Source organism: Lutjanus erythropterus, chromosome 2 (genome assembly GCF_056507025.1).
Source record: "Lutjanus erythropterus isolate fLutEry1 chromosome 2, fLutEry1.hap2, whole genome shotgun sequence".
NCBI classification, from domain to species: domain Eukaryota; kingdom Metazoa; phylum Chordata; class Actinopteri; order Lutjaniformes; family Lutjanidae; genus Lutjanus; species Lutjanus erythropterus.
In genome coordinates this window covers 19170645-19194584 of record NC_139318.1, presented here as the reverse complement: position 1 = coordinate 19194584, position 23940 = coordinate 19170645, and the positions used below count along the sequence as shown (strand labels likewise).

The 23940-nt window shown below is 41.5% G+C and overlaps 1 protein-coding gene across 1 annotated transcript in view; it reads right to left on the bottom strand.

Moving 5' to 3' along the window:
- The window catches only part of kif21b (kinesin family member 21B), an 86169-nt gene extending 62733 nt beyond the window's left edge, over positions 1–23436 (bottom strand). The window contains exon 1 of the mRNA XM_084730888.1: positions 23044–23436. Within this exon, the coding sequence (XP_084587014.1) occupies positions 23044–23084 (41 nt within the window). The 5' untranslated portion in view covers positions 23085–23436. The remainder of the gene's footprint in view (positions 1–23043) is intronic.
- Between the last annotated feature and the right edge of the window lie 504 nt (positions 23437–23940).

The window sequence follows — 23940 nt, the reverse complement described above, 5'->3', positions numbered from 1 at the left end:
CAGCTGTTTTCAATGAAAAAGCTCTAATAAAATTCTCTGTACTCTGCCTGCTCAGCACCAAACAGCAGAGAGAAAAAGTTAGTGACTAGCTGATGAACATTTAGCCCCTAAAAAGTCAGAAATATTCATGAGTTGGTGGAGACTACAAGAGAACTAAAAGAAGGGTGGATATTGGAACATCAACATTTTAAGGTGATAATATGTCAATGCTGTGTAGGTTAGACAGGGTTCATATCATGTCTGATACCATCTGCCAATATGATACCGATCTAATACCGCCCTTTTCCTTCTTTTAAACAACTAAGCTGAGCTAAGTCTCACTATGTTGTAGCTGCTGTTCACATGACACATGCTGCTCATCTGTGTGACCCATTTCTCTTTACGACATATTCAAAGTTTAGTTAATCATTAAATTATAGTTTAAGCTAATGCATTGTATAAAATTGTTTTTTTTTTCCCTGATATCCTATCCAGTGATGTTGGCCAGATTGATACCAATACTGAGTGTCGGACTAGGACACCCCTATAGGTTCAGCTTGTTGTGTTGCCCGCAAATCAATAAAATCAGCTTTATATGGCAGGATAACACACAACTATATCTCAATGGAATCCAGCCCGTTTTATTTCAACAAAAACTGCAGGTTCTTGAGAAGCATTTGCATAAAGAGTAGGGCTGCACGATTAATCTGAAAAAAAAAAAAAGGTCATCTCAATTCATACATCTATGCAATCTCATTTCAAAATGACAACGAGTAACTTGCTCCTGAAGGATAAACAAACCACATTACAAAATCCCAGCCACCAGACCACACAAACCCCAATACTGTAAATGTTACACAACGCATCGGCATTATATTTTTTAATCGAGTTAAGTGTCTCAGGTGTATTTTTTTACTTGAGCATCTAAGATTGCAATAGATGTTTTTGTTGAAAAAGAAGAATTGTGTGAGAGAATCATGATCTTAATTATTAAGGAGAATAATTGTGATTCTCATTTTAGCAAGAATTGTGGCGCCTTAATAAAGAGCATGGTCCAGGCCTGCTATATTTGAAAAGTGCCCTGAGATAGCTTTGTTATGATTTGGCGCAAATCAAATAAAACTGAACTGAATAAACACAAAACAACTGGCTGAAATAAGATTGTTTTGGCACAGATGTGTGGATCAGAAAAATAACGTGCAATAAAAGATGCATTTCATTTGTGTCCTAAAAGAAAACCCTGTGCCATGCTGATTCCCTGTTCTCGCTTCACCTCCCCACATGGGCTGACAAAGTAGGAGGTGGTGAGACTTAATATCCCCTGGTTGTCATCCCGCTCATTAATAACCACTCAGCAGAGAGACAAGTGTAACACCTGTCATCGCATCCTTTGTCCTGCTCCCTGCTTCTCTCACACACATCTCATTTCCTTTATATCATGGGTGTTCATGCAGCGGCCACTGGATCCTAAAAACTCGACCCCCAGTGTCCATCACAAAATATCCAGTCTAACAGCTCAATATTGGTGCAAAACAAGTTTACGGTGGAAGAAGGTTGACAGGCAGGAGGAATGTTCTTCGTATAATTATCATGAAATAAATGGATGCCAGCCTCATGCACAGACAGGAACAAACACTTTCACATTTCCACAGAAAACCTTTGACAAAAATGTTGCACTGCATAACGCATCAAAGCCACCTTTGGATATTTTTTCTACAGAAGGTTAACTGTACTAAAAGGTGTTGCCCTCTAATTCCGAACCTGTCGGTGCCTGTTGGTGGCAGCCAAGTGGTTTTCCAAGCTGCTTCAGGATACATCCCTGATTTCTCTGCACCACAGCCCCACCACATTATCAACTGCCAGGGTGTTGGTTCCACGCACACACGTACACATGCATGCACGCGCACACACACGCACACACGCACACACACACACACACACTACAGGCTTGATTTCTCATAAGCCCTAAAAGCACTTTGCAATGAAATAATGCACAAACACTTACAGCAATGGGCTCCATTTATCAAACAAGTTGCTCAAACTGATCTTAGAATGAACATGAATATAAAATCGTTTATTGCTGCCAAACTAAAAGCTGTGCATATTTCTAAGCCTACAGTATACAGTGTCCTCCGTTGTAAATGAAAGCCAACCACAAATGCCCAAGAAGCAATGCTGAAGTAACAATTCATAGCCATATTACACACAATAAAAATCACACAATTTCTTTATGATGAATACTCAAAGTTTCTCTGATTTTACTTCTGTTTAACCAAACACACAGAGTAGGATCACATAAGAAATGTGTTCACAACATGATAAATACCAAATACAAGCCACACCTGAAACAATCACAGTGTCATAATGTTATTTATAGAACAGAAAAGGTCCCTTTCCCTTTTCTGAAAGAGATTAACTCCATGCAACCAGCCCGACAGAGATTACATAAACAGGAGCACAGTGTCTCCATCTGGTTCTGTTCTGTTTGCTTGTACCGTAACTCCGATTAGTGCTTTGTCATTGTCAGAGTTCAGATTAGGATTAACCCAACTGACACAGCAGTGTGTGTTAGTGTCTGCACACCACAGACAGGCAAGCATCTTAGTCACAGACTGAGAGAAATGCAAAAACATCAGTGTCCTTTAGAAAAAGTCCAGCAACTGAACTAAACATCCGGTGTGTGTTTGCTGACGTGTTGTGACAAACCCAGCAGCTCTTATCACTGTCGATGTGAGCAGGTCCAGGTCATGTTTCCACGGCAACCAGGACAAGATAACTCAGCAGATACTCAGAAAGACGTTTACAACTACGGGGGGAAATACTACCTTAAAACTAAAGGAATACAACCCATTTTCCTCTGTCTTTTCAAATAGGAAAACAGCTCTTTCTGGAAACGACACCCAGTCTGGATAATTACATAGTCACTAAGGAGCAGAACAAGAAGAAGAAAAGTTTTTTTTAATGTATATCAAAAGGTCCCTGGCCAGACCCAAACCCTTTATAATTTGCATTGTAGCAAGAAGTTTTTGTTAATATAAGACAAGTCAATGGGTCTGCTGGACATGAGAATTGTGGCAACTGTTCTGTCTACATCATTTTATATTAATTGCCAAAATTAATGATCTCCCTCTAGTTTGTTTTATTCCTTCATATTCCCTCTAACTTGGTGAATACTGTAGGTGTGTGGATGTCTTTAGAGGTGTCCTGGCAACACGTGATCGCAGCCTTTGTCACACTGAACACCCGATACAAGACTGTGGAGGTGGAGCTGATTAACAGTCTATGAACCATTTACCTCCCTGTTGCTATCTCACTGTATCTACCTCTTTATTGTTCAACTCTTAAAAGAGTCAAACCAATAGAAAGACAGTGGGAACAAGAGGAAAAGGAAAATGAGAACAAGATCAGGAGAAGATGGACAATATGGCAATTCATGAAGATTGTTGTGCGTTTGACATGAAAAGCCCTGAGAATTCAGGAAATTGGCTTGGCCTATTTTGGGTTAGGAGCTCTGGGCATATCAGTGACTGTGGGATGAAATGAGAGAGGCCCCTGGGGTGAGGCAACTGATGGAGGGGAGGCAGACCAGTGGCTGCTAAGGTCAAAACTGGAAGAAAAACCATTTAACAAAATGAGCAACATGACAGAAAGCATGTGAAAAAGAACATTTGTTTCAAGGTCGATTGATCACTGACTTGTCCAAAAGATTAGCTGACTAGAAGACTACAAAGGGTTTTTGTCCTATTTAATTTGTACAGCTGATCCTAGTAAAGAAATGCATGAAGATTTGATCTATTTAACTAAGATTTTTTTATGGTGCTGGTTAATTTATTTGCCACAGGGTTAAACTGCCTTATCTAAGAGGTGAAAAAAAAATCACATGGTGAAAACATGTCATTGTCATTTCATACAGTATATCTCATAGAAAACAGGCCGAATCTGGAGCCAATCTAGCAGTTTTGTGAGGTTGTACTTGTGCACAGCGGTGCTTTGTGCCAAATTCTAACGCTAAGGCTGCATTCAGAGAGAATCAGGCTTTACGGTGATGCTACAGGCTTGTTTGGCAGCATGCGGGGGAGTTTATTTGTGCTTAAAACATAACTGCTATGAAATAATCAAGCAATAACATTTTATTTCTCAGATTCACCAGGTTTTTTCACCACCAGTTCTCCCTCTCCTCATTCAGTCTCTACCTGACACAACCAATGCTGCTCTCTCTCCCTCTCAAACAAATGGGCACAAAGCAAAGAAAGCTTCTGGGTATCACTGTTGTAAAGCATAAACTGCAGACAGACATGGACATTGAAGCTGAGCACACGAAATAAACCAAGCGAGGGGAGAGTATCATCATTTGGTCCATGAACTCTGCCTGGATAGCGCCCGGGTTCAGTGATACTTCAGTCTGACTGTGGAGCAGTCTGATCGCTGGGTTGTGTTTTCCAAAAGTTAACTGTGTCAACTTTTTGGTTGCAGTCTTGGGGTTTTATTGACGTCCCCTGCAGCCCCCACTGTTGCAGCCTGAACTGACTATCCCCATTCAAAATGAACGTGATGCTTGCCGTTTACACTGCAACGTTGTAGGATGTTTACCACGTTCACCATCTTAGTTAGCGTGCTAACATTTACTAATTAACAATAAACACAAAGTTCAGCAGAGGCTGATGGGAATTTGTTCTCATAGTTTTGACAATAAACTTAAGTATTCAAACAAATTACATTGGCCTGATGATAGGGCTGTGTTAAAAGTTAAGGGATTGCCAAGTTTCATCCTGAAATTTCATGGCAATTCCATTTTAGTAACCACTGAGATCTTTCACTAAAAGCCAAAATTGTTAACTTTGTTGTGGCACTTGAGTAAAAGTCAAAGGAACAAGTCAACACTTCGGTCATATTCTAGCTCACCTAAAATACACCATTTTTTGATGTTAAAAGTTTTTTGGATAGTATACTTCGCCAGTATTTTAAAATATGTAAATGTAATCACATTAGTCAATGTCCTAATTAGTCAAGGCAGTTATGTTGACTAATTAGATTTCTGATTGCACTTCCTCGTCTAAAAACGTAAATGAATTCAGTACTAATGAACATCTTCTCATATCTTAAAGCTTTCACTAATTAAAGACTATTCATCAAAGAGTTACTGTAATACCAACCTCTTCAATGAAACACGTGCACAGTGCTGCTGAAAGACACCATTTTTTTATTATTGTGTTATAGTTGACATTTCTGTCCCGCTTCCCATTTAATCAGTACTCCCATTGATTCCCAGGATCAGCTGTCTGCAGCGATTCCGCACATAAAACCATCAACCGTCTCTCTGCTTCCAATCGACCTTCTCATCTCTCCGTGTGTTGCTCTATAGGCCACAATCCATCTAAGACACCTTTCCCATAATGTCAATGCCACGCTCTTATAGTAATCAGCTAAGTATTGTGTGTGTGAGTGAAATGACAACGCACATGCTCCTATAATGGGTTATGGAAGGAGGCCATTCACTCCAAAATCTGTCTCTCACTTCAGTCTCCAATCCTCCACATGGGCCCGACATCACAGCAGGCTGACAGGCTGGTAGCCAGACGCATGCACGCACACACACACACACACACACACACACACACACTGGTCCATGGCAGTAATAAGCATCGGGCGCCTGACTGTGCCTTGTCCCTGGCAAGGTAAGGCCGTGTTAGCTATGAATGAAATAAGCTGGCATCAACTAAAAGGTGAGAAATTGCATTTAGGTAGCTGACCTTGGCTTAGAGCTACAGAATAACCAGGATAAGAAAGAGCCGAGTGGACACAGCAGGCAGCAGGGTTCAGGCAGTAAATGGCTGTCTCAGGTGGGAGCACCGGAAGAGAAAGCACTGACGAGGAACACTTGAACAAACTGAGGCAGTGACGCATGAGGTAAATGGTGGAGAGAGCTGACTAAGTGTGGAGTATGTTAATGGGAGAGCAAAGAAGACAGTGCGCCTTGTAAGCGAGCATTCATAAGCATGTGTAGAGGAAGTGGGACAGCGGTCACAAGGGGATGGCACAGGGCTTGGACAGCTGGCTTGTCCGGGTGGTGTCAGGCAGACCCAGAGTGAGCACCTTCTGCCACTCCCATTTGGCACCTGTCTCGCCACATTGACGCACACGTGCCGATGCTCCCAGAGCGTCATGCCGTGTGCAATTCAGTGTGTCCACTCTTCACAAGGCCACTGTAATGACAGCACACTTGCCATGTGAACATCATCCTCATCCTTTTAGCTAGAGCTGAAGGAGTCAATGGTCAGTCGACAGAAAATTAATCATAAACTACTTCACTCTCAACAAAAATTAGCTAGCAACTGTTCCCTTCACTGGCTGGGTTGGTTAAGTTTAGGCATGAAGATGATTGGCTAGGGTTAGGGTAAGAATATCAGGGTAAGCCAATCAGAGGCAGAGTGGAGTTGGTTATGACTCTTTTACTAAAACTCATGAATGAAGTGTTAAGTTTATGTTTCTGTTGACTGTTTTTCAAGTCAAACATTCACCAGGTCCAGCTGCTAAATTGTGAAAATTTAATGCTTTACTATGTCTTTTAGGATAGTGAATGGATATCTTTAGTTGAGAATTTCACATCCACATAGTGATTGTTCTGCAGCTTTCAGTCATGTCACCTTATCTTCATCAGTAGATGGTAGATGGTGTTGGCCTGTCTGCCATGGTATTGTAGATGTTCAAATTTCCATTTCTTCTGAGCACTTTAAAGACATTTTGTCCATGAGATTAAAATATCATCAAATAACTACTGGTTAGACAAAACAAAGTCATCTGCCAATTTCAAAATGTAAGAAATGTGTGATGGAAATTTTTCACTATTGTCTGACAGACTGTAGACCTGATGGCAAACATTTGTTTGTTCCATGTTCTCAAATGTGAGGATTTGCAGTCATCATGAGGACAATATAAACGCATAATTGGAATTACACCACAGCCAAACGGCCAGTGCCATAGAGTCTCAAGAATGTGGCAGTAATGCCCTTCTATCTACACGGCCCGTTTGGCATGACCTATTTTAAACTGGTCGTTGTGCCCTTAAAAGACAGTAGCAGACATCTTCTTTTAAAACAGTCACATCTAGGACACACAATAGCACATCTTTGTTGCAGAGCCACTTTCTTTTTATTTTGGCGCCCATATGAACAGGTTAGAGCAGCCACAGAGCCAATGTGAACCACGCATCTCAGGCACAGCTGCACTGGTCCTTCATCTTTTCATATCCACATAATAGCAGCAAAATGACACCTTCCACTACAGTTTCAAGGTTTTTATCTGTAGAATATGTCTCAGAAATGAACAAAATCAGGTGAAGAGCAATATTTTTCTGCTGCATTCTCTCCAACTTTCTCAATAATATTAATGCCAAACTGACAAGAAGACAGTTCCACATATAACACTTTTATCTTGTGTTTCTAGAGGTATGTATTTACGGACACATAAGGAATTGTTAATACGTCATATTTTTTAAAGGGTGTCTGGTGTAATATTTTCCCCAGATTGTAGGGAGCTTTAGTTTGATTCAAACTGCTAATACTTGATGTATATTTTTTAACGTTTTGCTAAAGCAATATTTTCTGATATAGACCAAATGATGAATCAGTTAATTGAAAAAAAAAAAAAGAGATTAATCAGTTCTGAAAAAAAGATGTTACAGCCCTACTCTAATACATCCTGTTATAAAAGGATTGACATCGATTTCATCAACTGGTGTTCAATCCCATCCAAATTAGAAACATGGAAACAATGAAAAGTCTGTCTTTTGTAGCAGCATGGAGAACGATAACTGAAAACACACACGAACAACTTCTCCATCAATAGAGGATATTCTCTGCTTCCTGGATTAGACTGAAAGGCAATGTCACACACTCATCTGAGGCTGCACTCAGAAGTCTATTCACCACCACACTCAGACATACAATAAACGCGAGCCACTGCTCATAGCCTCTGTATTAACGTTATCTATTGAACTAACCTCACAGACTGGCGGCCCTGTAGCCCAAGGCTCTGCTGCCGATTGGAAACCAGTGATAAGGGAGAGCAGGGCTCACATATATTGTGCTCATTGGGTTGACTGGTTGTGTTAGCATGCAGTGTCACATGCTGGAGCACAAATGAGCGAACTGGTTCATGGATGTTAACACGAGCGTTTCCTTAACAGAGCCAGACTTTAAGGACTGAGTTGTCCTACATTGTCTGGAAAGGGTTAGGTCGACTGTTCAAGAAAGATCAACTAACTGAGCTGCAATCTCTCACCGTCTCCATCAGGAATTTATTCCCAAAAGACACACACGGTCATCATTGAAAGCTGAAGGTCTGTCTCAATGCACAACTGTGGCCCCATTGCTTTCTTTTTATCTATTGTCCTTGCAGTCAACAAAGATGAAAAGACATGAATGTCCCGTGACAACAATCCAGCGCATCCACGATAAAATGTGGAGTGAAGCCAAGACTTTAGATCGGGATCTGTGGGACTCTCCAGGGGTCTCAAATATCACATTTTTATGCTGATAACATCAGCTGAAGTGGGACAGAGTTGTGTGGAAAGCTGAACAGGCTACACATCGAACAGGAATACAACACAAAGTGGTGAGCAAAATCAGCTGTGAAAGACGGCCTGCCCTCGGGCTTCTCACACAGACAAAACACTCCTCTTACTTATAGGTCTTTAATGAAAAAGTCTGAAATACGGCTGGGTGATATGGCTATTCCGCAATGTGCAATAAACATATTATTAGAGTCCAACTGATACTGGATTTTGGAGCTGATATTAGGAAGGTCTAATTATAAATAAATAATAACAACATATATACCAGCACCCATATAAGCCAATACAGCTGTGATACATCATTATTAGGAGACTATATCCATCAAGTGGATAAAGGCAAATAATAAAACAGGTAGAACAGTCTGATAAATGACATCACTTTATTACTGTAACTTAACTGCAATGCAGCCTTTAAAACCAAGAAAAGACAACACTTTTACCATATGACAGTATGACATCAAAAATCTAAGACAATATCTAGTCACATATCACAATATTGATATAATACAGATATATTGCCCACACCTCGTCTGAAATCTGCAATTACCTGAATAGATAAACTAAAATTCACATTAATAATAGTAAATGTGTAATAACAGAGGCACTACTGATCATCTGCGCTACTCAATAAGAAACAAACTCATGACTGTCAAAGACGAGTAACCATCATTCAGTTTCCGATGAGCATCTCTCATTGTTACAAGGGCACATCAGTTCGCATCATCGGAGCTGATTCTGGGTCAATCTCCACCCCATTTCCTCATCTCCCCCTCCTCATTTCCCTTCCCCCCCCCCGTCTGCTCTGTCTGCTGCTCCATGGGGGGAGGTGGAGGCGCGCGAGAAAGAATCAAATTAGCTTCCTTTCCTACATTTTCATGACAGACGGCCTTGTCAAGGTCAGGGAGGTGCTAGCTGATGTCTGCTTGATGCCAATTAACTTCAACAAGCACTGGCCGTTAGAACAACATTTGTTGTTTTTGATGGATACTGGATGCTTTAAGCCAAAGTGCTTCTCAGCACCATGACTGTACAATTTTACTACAGGGCACCATGTGAGTACATATAATTTAAAGGGTGTTCGTGATAAATTCGACTAACAAATTAGGTCACTGCATTGATCCAGTGTGACACTAAATTATGGCAGCAGCACTGGGAGACCCAGCACAGAGTTCATAAAAAGATCAAAAGGAAAGTGACAACAAGAAGCAGTCAGAGCCAAAAATGTGGCTGTGTTCTGTTTTTAATTACTCAGGATTTAGCACCCTTACAAAAAAACACATGTAAAATAAATGTTTTCACATGTGCAATATCATATATCAGCAGAACATATGAAACGTCTGAAAACCACATGTGCCTGTCACAAGGTTTTTCACTTGTGAAACACAGTTCTGTCATTCGTACCAATATGAGAATATGCTGAACAGCTTTGTCAAATACTTTTGTCAGTTATGGCAGTCTGAGGTCTGTTATTTCTTAATCTTTAAATTATTATAAAAGAAAGTAACCATGTTATAAGATGGATAATGTACAATGAGCAGGTCATTACTGCAAAATAAATGAAGGGGACTTAAATCACTCTGAAGGGGTTTATTTTGCAATAATTACCCACTCAATGGACATTATCCCTTAACATGTGACATAACATTAAATGTTGTATTTTGCATTCCACATGCACTTTGAATTATTCAAACGTAAAATGTTTTCACATGTTCTCTGACAGTTTAGATCAGTGTTTCTCAATTTTGTTGAGTCACAACCCTACAAAACAATCAGGGTTGTGCTACAGGCCACGTAATGTAAAAATGAATACCCAGTCTAAAATATGGCCCTAATTTCCCATCAGCGTCATTTTATCTTTCGCAATGCAAACCTACTTTTACCTTTTGTTGGTGTTTGTGTCTGTCCAGAACATGCTTTTTTGTCCGTAAATGCCATTTTTTGTGCCGGTTTATAGTTTATAGTATAGTATAGGTTTATATAGAATACTTTCCGTTATGTTGAATGTCATGGGGCTGATATCTGCTTCCTGGTTCTCATTCTGTGCTGCTTTCCATAATATGTTATTTCATTTTATTCTCCACAACCATCTGGCAACCTCTAGAAATTATCTTGTGACCCCTTTGGGAGTCCCGACCTGCAGGTTGAGAACCGCTGGTTTAGATGAACAGGCCAGGGTGACTTCAACTGCAGCACACAGAACCAGACAAAATACTAGGGATGATACAATATTTGTATGTTGTTAAGGGATATTTCAAGAGCATGAAGGTCACAAGTCAAGCAAACACACAGCTGTCCAAAACTGTGGCCGTGTTTACCTTTTTCTTTCACACACAGTGTAACGCCGCACGCCACTGAGCTGTAGACTGCTGTCATGACTCTGCGTGTCTGTCTGCCTCCCTGGAGGGCTGGTTAGCTTTACCACCAGCCCAGCCTCCCACTCTGTCAGACAGCATTTAGCATGAGTGCTAACGTAGCCAGCAACCACGACTGTCTGTCTGTCTGGAGGAATGTGAACCTAGCCACAGGCGCTGGAGATCTCACTTTTCTGTCAGGTACATGCACACACACGTTCACCTTAAATGATCTGTGCAGAGGTGTATGGGGTTAAGAGATATATGAAAAATAGGCTGTGACTTTGGAATGATGACTATTAATCTGATGAATGGTGGGCAAGGCAAGATAATGAGCTACAGTTTATGCTAATCTTCCACTAGAAAGGGCATTTTAGACTAGTTTATCCTGCAAGTCTTTTTGAGCACCAGTGTCTGTATTTGTATCCGGAGGTTGCAGAGCACTTGCAGATGCTTTTGAGCAGCATCTTTCTTATGCAAGCTTCAAGTGTCAGAGAAAACGCCTTCAGTGCCATTTTCTATGGATACAAATTCACTCATCCATACTACCTGATTCACAGCAGCCATTTTAACAAGAAACAGTGGTGTAAACACAGGTGTTACAAATTAAACTAATCAATGTTCCATTCCATTCAGGTCAAACTGAGTCAGGGTGCTGCTGTTGGCTCACTGGAAAGGCTTTGCCTCACTAAATGGAACAGGACCTTAATTGGTATCATTGGTAACGCCTGTGTTTACCCTTCTATTTCATATCAATATGGCTGCCGTGAAAAAGGTCCATATCAATACAGATACCTCCTGTCCATTACCTTGAACCGTCACTATGACACAAGTTCACTACTGTGTGAAGAGAAAGGCTGAGAAACCCTGCAGCTCACTGATAAATTAACAGCTAAGCTTATAATGTTGAGATAATATTGTACTATATACAGCTGCGAAAAATGTCTATTAATGACACTTTCTGACTCAAACTAAACAATTCAGTCAGTGTTTTCACCATGCATAATCAGCAGACTCATGCAATGTGGTGTTGCGTTAACATAAAAAACCCTCCTGACACATGGTTGATGTAAATGAACACTGCCCCTACATTCCCAATATTACAATATAACATTCCCATCCCTGTGTGATGTCAATTAGTAACTCCTGCAACCGATGAGCATCTTAGCCATGCCACTGGGGATTAGTTAAAAGTGTATAATTTATGCTGTTGGTCAACAGGCTAGCCAGTGTGGGAGTTACTGTCTTTACTTTTAAATGGCCACCATAGCTGATGAAAATTATCGGATATGAATCATGTTAATGGATGAGGCAATATTAAAGTTTTATTCACATTAGGTTTAGTCAGTCCGGCCATTTCCTTCCTCATGTATCCGATGCATTCCATGGTTTCCTGGAGCTACAACAACCAGCAACTGACTAGCAGTGACTAGTAGGAAACCCACCGATGCCTTGAATAAATTATGGATTTATTTCAGTTTTAACGTTGTTGTAAACATTTATGATTATGTAAGAATACAATGTCATAAAACATAGCATATTGTGTTTTTAATATGGAAATCTTACATGCTACATCTTTAACTGTTGTAATTGAGAGTGTTGGCATGCTAATATTTGCTATTTAGCACTTGTCAGCATTCAGTCTTAACTGATGTACTGGACAAACTGAAATTGTATTTGACAATTTTAAGTATAAAGTAGATGAGTTTCAATTCATCAGTTTGTTATTTTGTGCTGAATTCAGCGGTTTTAAAACCTCGTCCTGCTGTCATCTCTCCATTCACAGACAACAACACAAAACAAACTCCAGACACACAAACTCCTGCAGTGATTAAGCTACTTAGCGCTGAAGGTGATTATGGGCCAGCTGGTCTCACACACACACACACACACTGCACCCCGTCATACTCTGACAGCAGCTCTACTGAAGCAAACACACAAACACACAGGACACTGTCTGGCCCAAATTCAGGGATCCTCATATCTTTTGTCTTGTCCTCAATATCTACACTTCCTCACCAAGCTAAATCTAATTTTGCTGTCCAGGGAGGGCACACAGGGCTAAATACATTTCACTTGAATGAATTAAGGAGGAAAAACATGGTGAATATGAATAAATCCATTTCAGATGGACAGTGAAAAGACAGAAAGAGCACAGGAAAGCTCTTCCACAGAAATGCTGACCTGCTTACGATGGGCTGAGGGAAGTTGTGTGTTCAAGTGTGCGTTTAAAGAGACACGAAAGAGATTAATTAGAGAGTAGGAGGAAGGAAGAGATTCTTGAATTTTACACTTCCATCACTTGTTTACTGCCAGTGCGCGTTGTATTTATTTCTAGTCCACAGATTAAAAAAGCAGAAGAGACTATAATTTTATATTGTTTAGAAAGAACATTACACATTAAAACAGAGAAGTGACTTAACTGTACACAGTCTAGACACTGTCAACACCTGAGGGCGTCCATCTCTCTGCCTCTTCTTCCCTCGGCGGGAATATAGCAAACACGTGCAGCTGCGCCCAAATTATTCATACGCTAGATGCTCAGACGTGCACACACACCCCATGCAGACGCACATTGACTGCATGTTTTGCTAAGAGCTCATATTTGCACGCTACAGTAGCCCTTTTGACAACAGAAGACACACTTGCTCCTTTTTTTCCCACTCTCTGCCCCACCCTCCTCCTCAGTCTCTTTCCCTCTTTGATTTCTCTTTGTATTTGTAGTGCTGAATCGCAGGAAGCGATGTTCTTTTCCGACGAGGGAGAGCGGTTTATAAAACAAAGTCGACATCAAAAATGGACTTTCTTTCGAATCTTCCCGTCTCAAAATATGGTCTGGTCTTCTTCGCCCCCCATTTACCCTCCAGTTATCTGCCCTTGTTCAGTATGTCTTTATCTGCATGTGTGTGTGTGTGTCTGTGTGTGTGTGCAAACTCAGCACAGAGCACAAAGACCCGCAGTGACATCAGACTCATTCACACTGTGTCCTCTGTCTACGCTCACCCGAGAGGTGCTCTGTTAAAAGGGCCTCATCCCCCCTCCCACACACACACAGATCCCCTGTGATTTCTAAGTGACCACAACAATGTCAACACACACAAATTGGTTGGTTTATCAAAATGTGCTGACCACAGAAATGTACTCTTCCCAAAAAGCGAAAGAATGAGGAAATTAATTCGTTTCTGTGCCAACCATACAGTCCTTAATAAGGTCTTGTTGTGTCCTAACAGCATGAATGATGATAGAAGTCCAGCTCCAGCTGACATATGATGAGACCCTGATAACAGAAATATGCAAATGTTCAGACTGAAGCGCCTTTCATTCCTCACTGAATTCAAATGGATGAATTCAAATAAATACAGATCTATGTGTGCATGTTTATGTGTGTATGCACGTGCAAGAGTGGGCGAATAGGAGGAAGAAGGAGCTGTGTGGGGGGGCGGAGACATTCCAGCATTTTGGTCATGGTTTCATGCTTTATTTTGCTCATGGTGCAGACAAGCTTGAGCAACAGAAAATAAAAGGATGAGGCAAACATTACAAAGGAAGTTCGAGATGACAAGTCGTGATCAGAGAGCACAGCACTGGGGATCATTTGTATTTTTTTAGCCAGGAACAACAGCGTCTTTTTTTTCTGAAGTAGGACTCCAGCTGATTCTCTCTCTCAGGCTGTAGAGTGGTAGACTGATTCCTAGAAGGTTTACAAAAAATGTCCCGAGGCTTAACTCCCGAGTCCATTTTCTTTCAGTTTCATGCTCTGGCTGAGGATTCAGTCTTAACTGAATCGTGTCAACGGGCTCATCAGCAGCTCACAAGGCAGGAAGTGAACAGGAAAGCGTGGATAGTCCAGCAGCAGCCTCACAGGAAGTCATTCTGCAACAGCAGCACGCCATTTGGGAGTGCTGATGCGCTAAACAAGGAGAAGTTCATCAAAAGAACAGTTGCACAACTCATTTTAGTGCCCATGCCATGTTATACATGCTCAGTCAGCACACAAGCACCAAGAGGTAGTCACCTCATCTCATAAACACAGTCAAATAGCTCTATTATTCACCTGTCATCAGACGTGTCATGAAGCAGAGCTGTAATTGTTTGGAAAAGCAGGATTAAAGGATGTAGCTCAGCAACCTCACTAACTTCATTGTCCTGTGGACCTTTTTCATTTCCGTGGCATCAATCTGCTTATAAAGCCCTGAGCCTGTAGAGCCTGGTTATGCCATAGTTACTCTGTTAGAAAACAGGTGAAGAACAAAACACCTTGTATTAACCTCTGCAACTCTGTGGGTACTGTGGAGGAATTTTGACCACTGAACTGTGGAGTGCCTTGACAACTAAGATGTTACCACACATTCCACATGACCTCATGGACTTCAACATCAATGGTTCGATTCCAGCCAGCGACTTTTGTTGCATGTCACTCTCCCCTGTTTTCTTACTGCAGCTGCTGTCTAATAAAGAGGAAAAATACAAAAATATTGTCTTACTTGTCTTAAATTGTTAAACTGCGCACCAAATTTGTCTAATAAATGGTATCAACCCAAAAACTGCTGGGAAAATGTACGAGGCATGATCGAACTGTCCAAACATGAATAGGTGCCTAAATAAAACACAAAGTAGATAGATTTATGACTAGAAAAACTTCACACAGTGTTGAGCTGCATCTCAAATTAATCTTCAGGTTCCCAGCTTCCAACTGATGTATTGACCCCCTTTATGCTGGTAAATATTATGAGTTTTCTGTGGACAGAGCTTTGGTGGAGGCAAAACAATTCCCTAAAACAAGTTTTGGTGGTGTGCTTCTTAATAATATCTGGAGAAAATACGAGCTCTTCTTGACCTAAAAATGTCAAAAATAGGTAAGGAGAAAAGGCGTAGAAGAGGCTCATTACTGCCATGAAGTGTTTTGATTCTTGTCTTCTGCACTCACTTTGTCATTTGGTTTTAACATGTGTCCATGATGTTCCCATCAACGTTTTCTTTTTAGTTACACATGCATACTGAGTACATACTGTGCACACAATGCTGAGCAATTCTGGGCAGGCAGCGTCTTCAACACTCTTGCCACAAACGGCATTCACACTGAACTGTTAGGTCTGATGAGTCTGATAGGGCTGACGGACAACAACAAAAAAACATGTGACCAGCGGGCCAGCATGAGTGAGGAAGAAGTGATGCACAGCTGTGGACAGACAGCTTGGGTGTGTGCCCCGACATGCTTCCTGCTGCTCTTCCCTCGACTGAGCCCAAATCAACGATTGGAAACAACTTCAGCGGCGACTCCCATCAACAAACTTTCACTTTTTCTGACCAGTGACTGTAAATCTGCAGCATACGCGTCTTGTGCATGTGTGTCCAGGGGTGGGAGTGGGGGTGAATATTGAGACTAAGTGTAAGAATGCTCCCATGAGAAGCTTACATTGCGACACTGTCCTGTGACCAGTACATACTGTAGACTGATAAGTCTCTCACACAAAAGTCCATGCAGTTTCCCACCAGAGTCCAGTCATTTTAAAGGCAACCCCCCAGGGAGATGTGTAACCCAGACAGAGGCTGTGTGGCAAACTATTAACACACACAGGAAACAGGCGAGACTGGTGGCCTACACAGGACATGCGTCCAACAACAAAACACTAGTTTTTTTTTTTAAACTCCCATTTAAAGCCTTTGTCTATCAGCTGTGAGGGGCCCCTTCCAGAGTTGTATTCCGCTACTCCTGTTTGTTTTGAAGCCAGTGTTTTGGTCATGAAGTGGCAAACGTCTACAGAACTTGTACCTGTAAAACTACTATCTGCAGACGAGACTCAGACATTGCTGAAGCTGACGTCAATATGTAAACCTCCAGCAAACAGAAGAGACTGAGATGTGGTACTTTTATTTTCTGCCTGTTATATTTGCTACCTTTGCATACTACTGTATATTTGTACCTGCATCTCCTATAATAAACAGTCCCTCCAAGTAGATGTTCAAATACAACCCATACACATGAATTCTGCACACCCATGCAATTTTGTCCAATCACTGCAACTTTTCCACAAAACTGACCAATAATCTTAGCTTCCTGCAAGTCCCACCAATCACAGCAGTCCCACACATGAACGTCATACATGTATGTCCCAATATTTTATGATTTACTATTTCAATTACTATTTTATTATTCTATTCACTGGAAAGAACACAAGATTTGTCATTGTTATTGACATTTATCAATGCTTTGTGTACTTTCATATTTTATTATTTTGTGCTTGCTGTTTTGACTGAGTTTGAGCTCCAAATAGATTTTGCTTCTTTGTGGGTGCACTTCTTCATTTAACAATAAGGTATATTTTGTTGTTTTTTTTTTGGCAAGGTTACTTAGAACACTCAGAACACAGTGTGGTTTTATTCTCCCTGGAACAAGTTGCCTCTTATTTTTAATCAATTACACAAAAAAGACCACTTTTTTCACTTGCTCCAGCAATTTCATCACCCAAATGCCTAAAAACATCGCAACATATATCACATTTTTTTAAGTTATTTTTCAGGCATTTTAGACTGCAGCAATGCCAAATAATTCTGCAAAATCCTTGAGGGACTGAATGAAAATACTTATGAGAAAAAATCTGCAGCATTTTTACATAATTTATGACAAACCTTTGTTGTTGTGAAAAGCTCTATTTTGGACTGGTTGATCAACATGTTAGCTGGCAACCAGAGAGATAAAAGAAAAGCCATTTTCTCAGCTGAGTTCCCATTGCCTTTAAGTCAAAATGCTCTGCGTCACTACTGCCCAAAACACCTCAGTCGTTCACATGTGGAGCCTGAAAGAACACTGAATATTTTGTGTTATTTTTTTCCATTTCTGTCATCATCTTAAACCACAAGTGCACAAAAAACACAGGACTGATGAATCATTTCTTGGTGATTCCTCAGGTCTTTTTCTGGCAACAGAGTTCAAACAAGACCGAGTGGAAAGCCTTGAGGAAAAGTCTGTTAAGGTGAGAACATCAAGCAACAGTCACAAGGTCAACGACCACAACAGCACTAAACAGATTTGTCTTTGTGTCTATTTATACACAGCTATGGAGGCTGACTTAGCACTTTGGTGGAAGACAAGAGTCGCTCTCTGGTCTGAGATGACTAAGTGGCAGAGCTATAGAGAAACAGCAAGAGAGAGATCGATATGCAAATGGCAATTTACACACAGCTCGTAACTCTCATGTCAAGTTACATCCAGCGTACATGCATACACACAAAAGCTGAACTATTGACATTTATAGAAGCACACAGCCAGCCCCGACATAAAGCTTTCAATCTGGGGCAAATGCAGCACTCAACGTAAGATCAACGAGAGGAGGAGGAGGCACCCTCGAGGTGAAGTGAAACTGCACGTATATCTCTATGATTGTGTGTGCGTGTCTGGGTTCAAAGGACTGAGACAATTTGGAAATCTTCTTGTTCTTATAGACTAAGCTTGTCCTGTAAGTGAACACAGCTGCATAAAGGTGAAACAGCCAAGCCAGACACAATTTAGCAGTGGCCAGTTAGTAGAGAGTGACATTACATGCATCTTGTCATGTTTGGCTTCACTGCAATGCAGAGCCATTGGCTTAAAGGGATAGTTTGGATTATTTGATGTAGGGTCGTGTAAGGTACTTATTGATAGTCATTGTATTAGCCACAATGGTTGGAGGTCTGCACGCCCACAGTTAGGAAAATTAGAGAACTGCACCGGCTATGCAATGTACAGGGCCAGCAACAAAAGGTATTTTAGCCACTTAAAAAGGTCTGCACTTTTTCTGCCTTTATTTTACACAGGACAGCTCAAGTGAAGACAGGAAAGGTGAAGAAAGAGTGAGGGAATGACATACAGCAAAGGGCTGGGTGGGACTCAAACCCGCAGGTGCTGCAGAGGACTCACAGCCTCAGTACAGGGTGCAAATACTCTACCAACTGAGCTACGAGGCCACTGGACAGCCTTTTCTGCTGGGAAATGGCCATTATAAAAGTCAAATATCACACTCTCCAAACCAACCAAACTCCATTGACAAAACAATCATTTTACCTCACAGGACATGGGAGTTTCTGGTCTGCCACTGTCTCAATCTGTTAGTTTGTGTTACAGTTTGAGTTTGGTGAATCTAAACTATCCTTTTAAAACACAGAATTCGGTTCAGAAAAGGCTGTGAAAAATTTCTAAATATAGCATCCACCTAAAAAAAAACCTAAAAAGACCTTTACCTTAAGTGGCTAAAATACCTTTTGTTGTTGACCCTGTTCACAGCAGTTCATTGTTAGCTGACATGCTGGTACCTCTCTCTGCTTCTCCAAACTGGAGGCATATTGACCTCCATCTACTGTTGTAATACACTGATTATCAATAAACACTTCATACAACCCCACTTCAAATAATGCAAACTATCCCTTTAAGTGTGTGCAAGTGTGTCTGTGTCCACATCCAGTCCTCTGGCTGTCAGGTCTGAATGCAGGGCTGTAGGTCATATCACTGTTATATGGACATTGTTTAGAGGAAGGCAGTGCAGACATTCAGGAAATGGATACTGGCGACTCAGACTTGTGTGTGTGTGTGTGTGTGTGTGTGTGTGTGTGTGTGTGTGTGTGTTGGCCCTCACGACAACCTCGCTGCCCTCCAAATGCATGCTCACATACACAAACACAGAGTCCTGAGCTATATGCAGTCAGCCTGAGGGTCTGCACAACATGGGAGCAATTAAACACCATCCTCTCTTATCAGCGGCCCACTTTCTCAAGGAAAGAAAAACGACGCTCGGCGGTCATTGGGAAAACCGTCACTTATACAGCAGGAAGTTATCCTTCTCCGTTGTGTGTTTATTTGTAGGCTTCCCATTTCCTGTCAAACACACAGATCATTTTGGTAGCACTCACAGGGCATGTAAACACACACACAGATCACACATGATGAAAAGGAGCCGTGTGACTAACCCACCAGCGTAGTCATGTAATTATAAAAACTCTGTTTAATTACAATGTGAAGCTTGTGCTAAGTAAAACTGATTTTAAAAAGGTGCTGCTGTGATTATGAGAGATCCACCAATCCACTTTTTTCAGTTCTGATCCAGTTCCAATACCTGAATTTGGATATGTGCTGGTATCAATACTATACTGATGCCAGGGAAGTTCACATCCAGTCAGAGTTTCACCATCTGTTTAGAGTTCATGTTGTTAAATTCATGCTCCAGAGCACTGAACTTGTGTGATGTCCATTGTGGAGCCCTGTACGATTGTGTTCACATGTGCTGCAGAGAGTGAGAGAAACAGCCCTCATCTCCCATCATGCATTGCTGAGTAGTATGTTAAGTTTGCTATTTCATGTTCCAAAATTAAAAATGTTTTTATTGTTTGTTCAGAACATGGTGGTTGAAGTCCCACCTCTTTTTGCTTTTTGCATCTATCACAACAGAGCAAACCTAGTACCCCAAAGAACCTCTGTCAGCATTCTCATTTCCTGTTTCCTGTATTTCGATATGACATGTGCTATAGTAACAACTTAAGTTAAAATGTTAGCAAAATACTAGCTAACTAGCTATCTTATAATTAATGTAGATATTAGCTAGCTAGCACTTTGCTAAAATTAGTTACCAGATGTCACTACCTAGCTAACAATTGATGCCGGTTAGCTATCTAGTTTTGTTGCATTAGCTATCAGATGTAACTAGCAAGCTATTGACTGTAGATTAGATAGCCAGTTGTCTTGCTTTTTGCTAATATTAGCAAAGTTAAGATGTGACTGTATACTTGTCCCTTATGCAGGTCACCTAGCAACATCTTTTAACCATCTTCAACATTTGGTTTTCTTTTCAACATAGACGAGCCTAGTACATAGCACATAAGTAGAGGAAACAGGGAAGGAGAACACTGACCATGGTTCCACCAGGTACCAAGCTTGCTGTCATCAACTGTCATTGGAGCAGAGAGCAGAGAGGGACAGGACGTAGGAAACGTCAACTGTCATTTTTGTGCTGGTTTATAGTTGCAACCGTTGTTGAGGTGGCGAGTACATATCTTCACTCCAGCCGTATTTGACGTGTTTATAAATTTGAATAATAATATAAATTTGATGTGATGGCTGCTTTCACTTTGCCATCATTTCATGCTGCTTGGCATAATATTTACTCCTCATAGAAAGACAGAGGAATCTAGATCAATAAGTGGATTGGAGAGTGAATTACGTTTCGGCCTTCAATAATAATAATATCAGATCTGATCCATCTCTAGTGATTACAATGCTTGGCCCTCATTTGCTAAGGTAAATCTGACTTTAGAAGGTGAAAGCAATGATACACACCGATAATCACGTCAATATTGCTTTACCACAAAGAAAATTAAGACAGCTAAACATACACAGGCATACGTGTGGTGTGTACAGGTATCTGTCACCTTCACTCATTCAGTTACACGCTGTCAACAAGCCTCTGAGTTGCTCTCCAGACTTTAATCAATAACTTCAGTTGAGCAGCAGCCACCAGCTGGCTTTGCAGCTTCCCTTTTCACCTTTTTTTTCTTTGACTTTTTTTTGTCAGCACCACCCACCACACACTTCCTGTTACAGTTGGTCCCTGTGAACAAGCACAAAGGAGATTCACTCAGCGGCTGACTGACAAGTCAGTCCGAAAACCTCCCCTGGGGAAATGGGGCCAATGGTTGCAAGCTTCATCTTAAAAGGCTACTCTAGTGGGCCAAGCCCCCATCTTCCACAACCCCCACTAGGTTCAATCAATGGGTTTCAAAGTGGGGTTGGAGGACCTCAAAGAGACCCTCAAGGAAGAATTGTTAAAGGGATAGTTTGAATTAATTGATGGTGGGTGGTATGAAGTACTTACACTCAGTGTACTACCTACAGTAGATTTGGCAGTTTCTAATCTGAAAAGGCAGTCTGACAGCAAGATAAAGCCGTGAAAATATTAGAAATATAGCGCACACTTAAACTGACAGATTTTTTAGGTGAATCTTTTTAAGTGGCTAAAGTACATTTTATTGCTGACCACGTCCACAGCACTACACTGCTTAACTTCCATGGTAATGGTCCTCTCTGCGTCTCCAAACCAGGGGTGTGCCTACCATCATCTACCTTATACAACCCAACATCAAATAATCTGAACTATCCCTTTAAATTTCACTATTACTTTCTTGCACTTGCTTTACATTTTCACAATAAGGATTGCCTGAGTTTCATCCTTCTGTGCTCCTACACAATGCTCATCTTCTCATAAAGGACTCCCAGCGTGGCTCACTGGGCTTCATTAGCTGCTGTGACAGAGTCTGGGAGGGTCTTAGTTAAAGGACAGTGGGTCTGTCAGACCACCGCCTCAGCTCCACACACACTGCAAAATGAGCATGATTACAGACGCAGCCCCAGTCACACTCCAGTCATGCCTCCCAGTTTATAGAGGTGCTTAGCGCCATCACATGCACATTTATATGATCTCCTTCAAATCAGCATTTAGTCCTGGCACGCATAATCGATGGGGCTGCTAATATCTCCTAATATAAATCCAAAAAGCTGTTGTGCTGCCAAAGCTTTTGGGTGCATTTCCAACAAAGGCAGTGAATGACACAGCTCTGGAGGAGAGCATCTCTTTGTGCTCGATTCATTTGCAAGAAAGAGAGAGAAAGGATTTATAACAATCCTGCTTTCAAAATATGATTATTGAGCATAACTCAGCCATAGAAGGTGTTCATATAAGGTGAGACTGCAGGTAGTAGTGTGTGAGAATAATAATGCAAAAATTGGTTGGTTTGGAGAGAAACGCCCATTCTCCTCCCTGCACCTGGCTGCAGCTGCCCTTGTCACTTCAGCCAATGTTAAACCCTGAATGCATCACATATACTACATAGACCAGTGCTGTGGAGAACTTATGCCCCCATGCATGAAAACAATCATATGGAGATAGCGTGGTGCTGCCTTATCAATACTGAGCAGAGCACCACCCATGCATTACAAAACAAGGTGTAATACTCTGCTCTGTGGCTGTACACCGCAATGAGCAGAGACATTAAGGAGATTAAAGAGTAAAATAAGGCTATAGGTGTGCGGGACGCATTTAATTGATCGCCAGCGGGCACAGACACAATGTGGTCTGCTAAGGTCGGCATATTTCCAGCAGACAGACGTAGGAGGCTTACCTCAACGCAACCTTCACGCAGCAGTCGCCCAGGCTCGCCATTATCGCTCTCAAGGTTCACCGACGGGATGTGGACGATTTCGGTCTGTTGTGTTTTCAATGTGTGTGTGTGAACCGTGCGGTGCTGCGGCGGTGCGGGGTGTCTCGGGTCAGCGGGAGCAGCCGTCAAGACCTGCCGGCGGTGAGCTGCCTCATCGGGACTCCTTCTGTCTGCTGCTTCTGCTTCTCCTCCGCGGTGGCGGTCATTTCTGTCTGACTGGTGTTTGTCACATCGCAGAGTTTCACCCGCTTCTTTTTCTCTGTTTCCGTGCTCCGTCTGTGTCAGCCGCTACATCCTGTTTAAAGTGCGTATGAGTGAGGCATATGTGCGCTCCTCTCAGACCACACCGCTGCTGCCGCTGCTGCTGCTCTCACAGACGCGGTCACGTTGAAGCAGCGCTGAGACCGTAAACTGGAGGGGGTAATGCTGCCTTCAGGGGCTGTCGGAAACATTGGATTCAACGTTAGACGCGTTGTGCGGAAGGCCGTGGCCTCTCGTAAATCAATATCCTCCAACTAACAGTGCACTATAGATGGTATGGATGACAATTTCATAGAGATAAGATTAAAAATGTGATAAATAAATATTTATATATAATTAACCTCAGTCATCCCGTCACCATGGATACAGATGGATACAATGCTGGCTCAGCTGCTGAGTTAAAATGTAAAACATCCCCGAAACAGTAATATGAGCACACAAAGGAATAAGTGGAAAAAGTATTCAGATCCTTTATTTAAGGGCTATTACAGAGATTCAGTACGTCACTTCCATAAAATTGGGGTACTCAAGACATATTAAAACAATAATGGTCAAAATATAATCGAATTCTTGCTTACATTAAAGAACGTAAATATT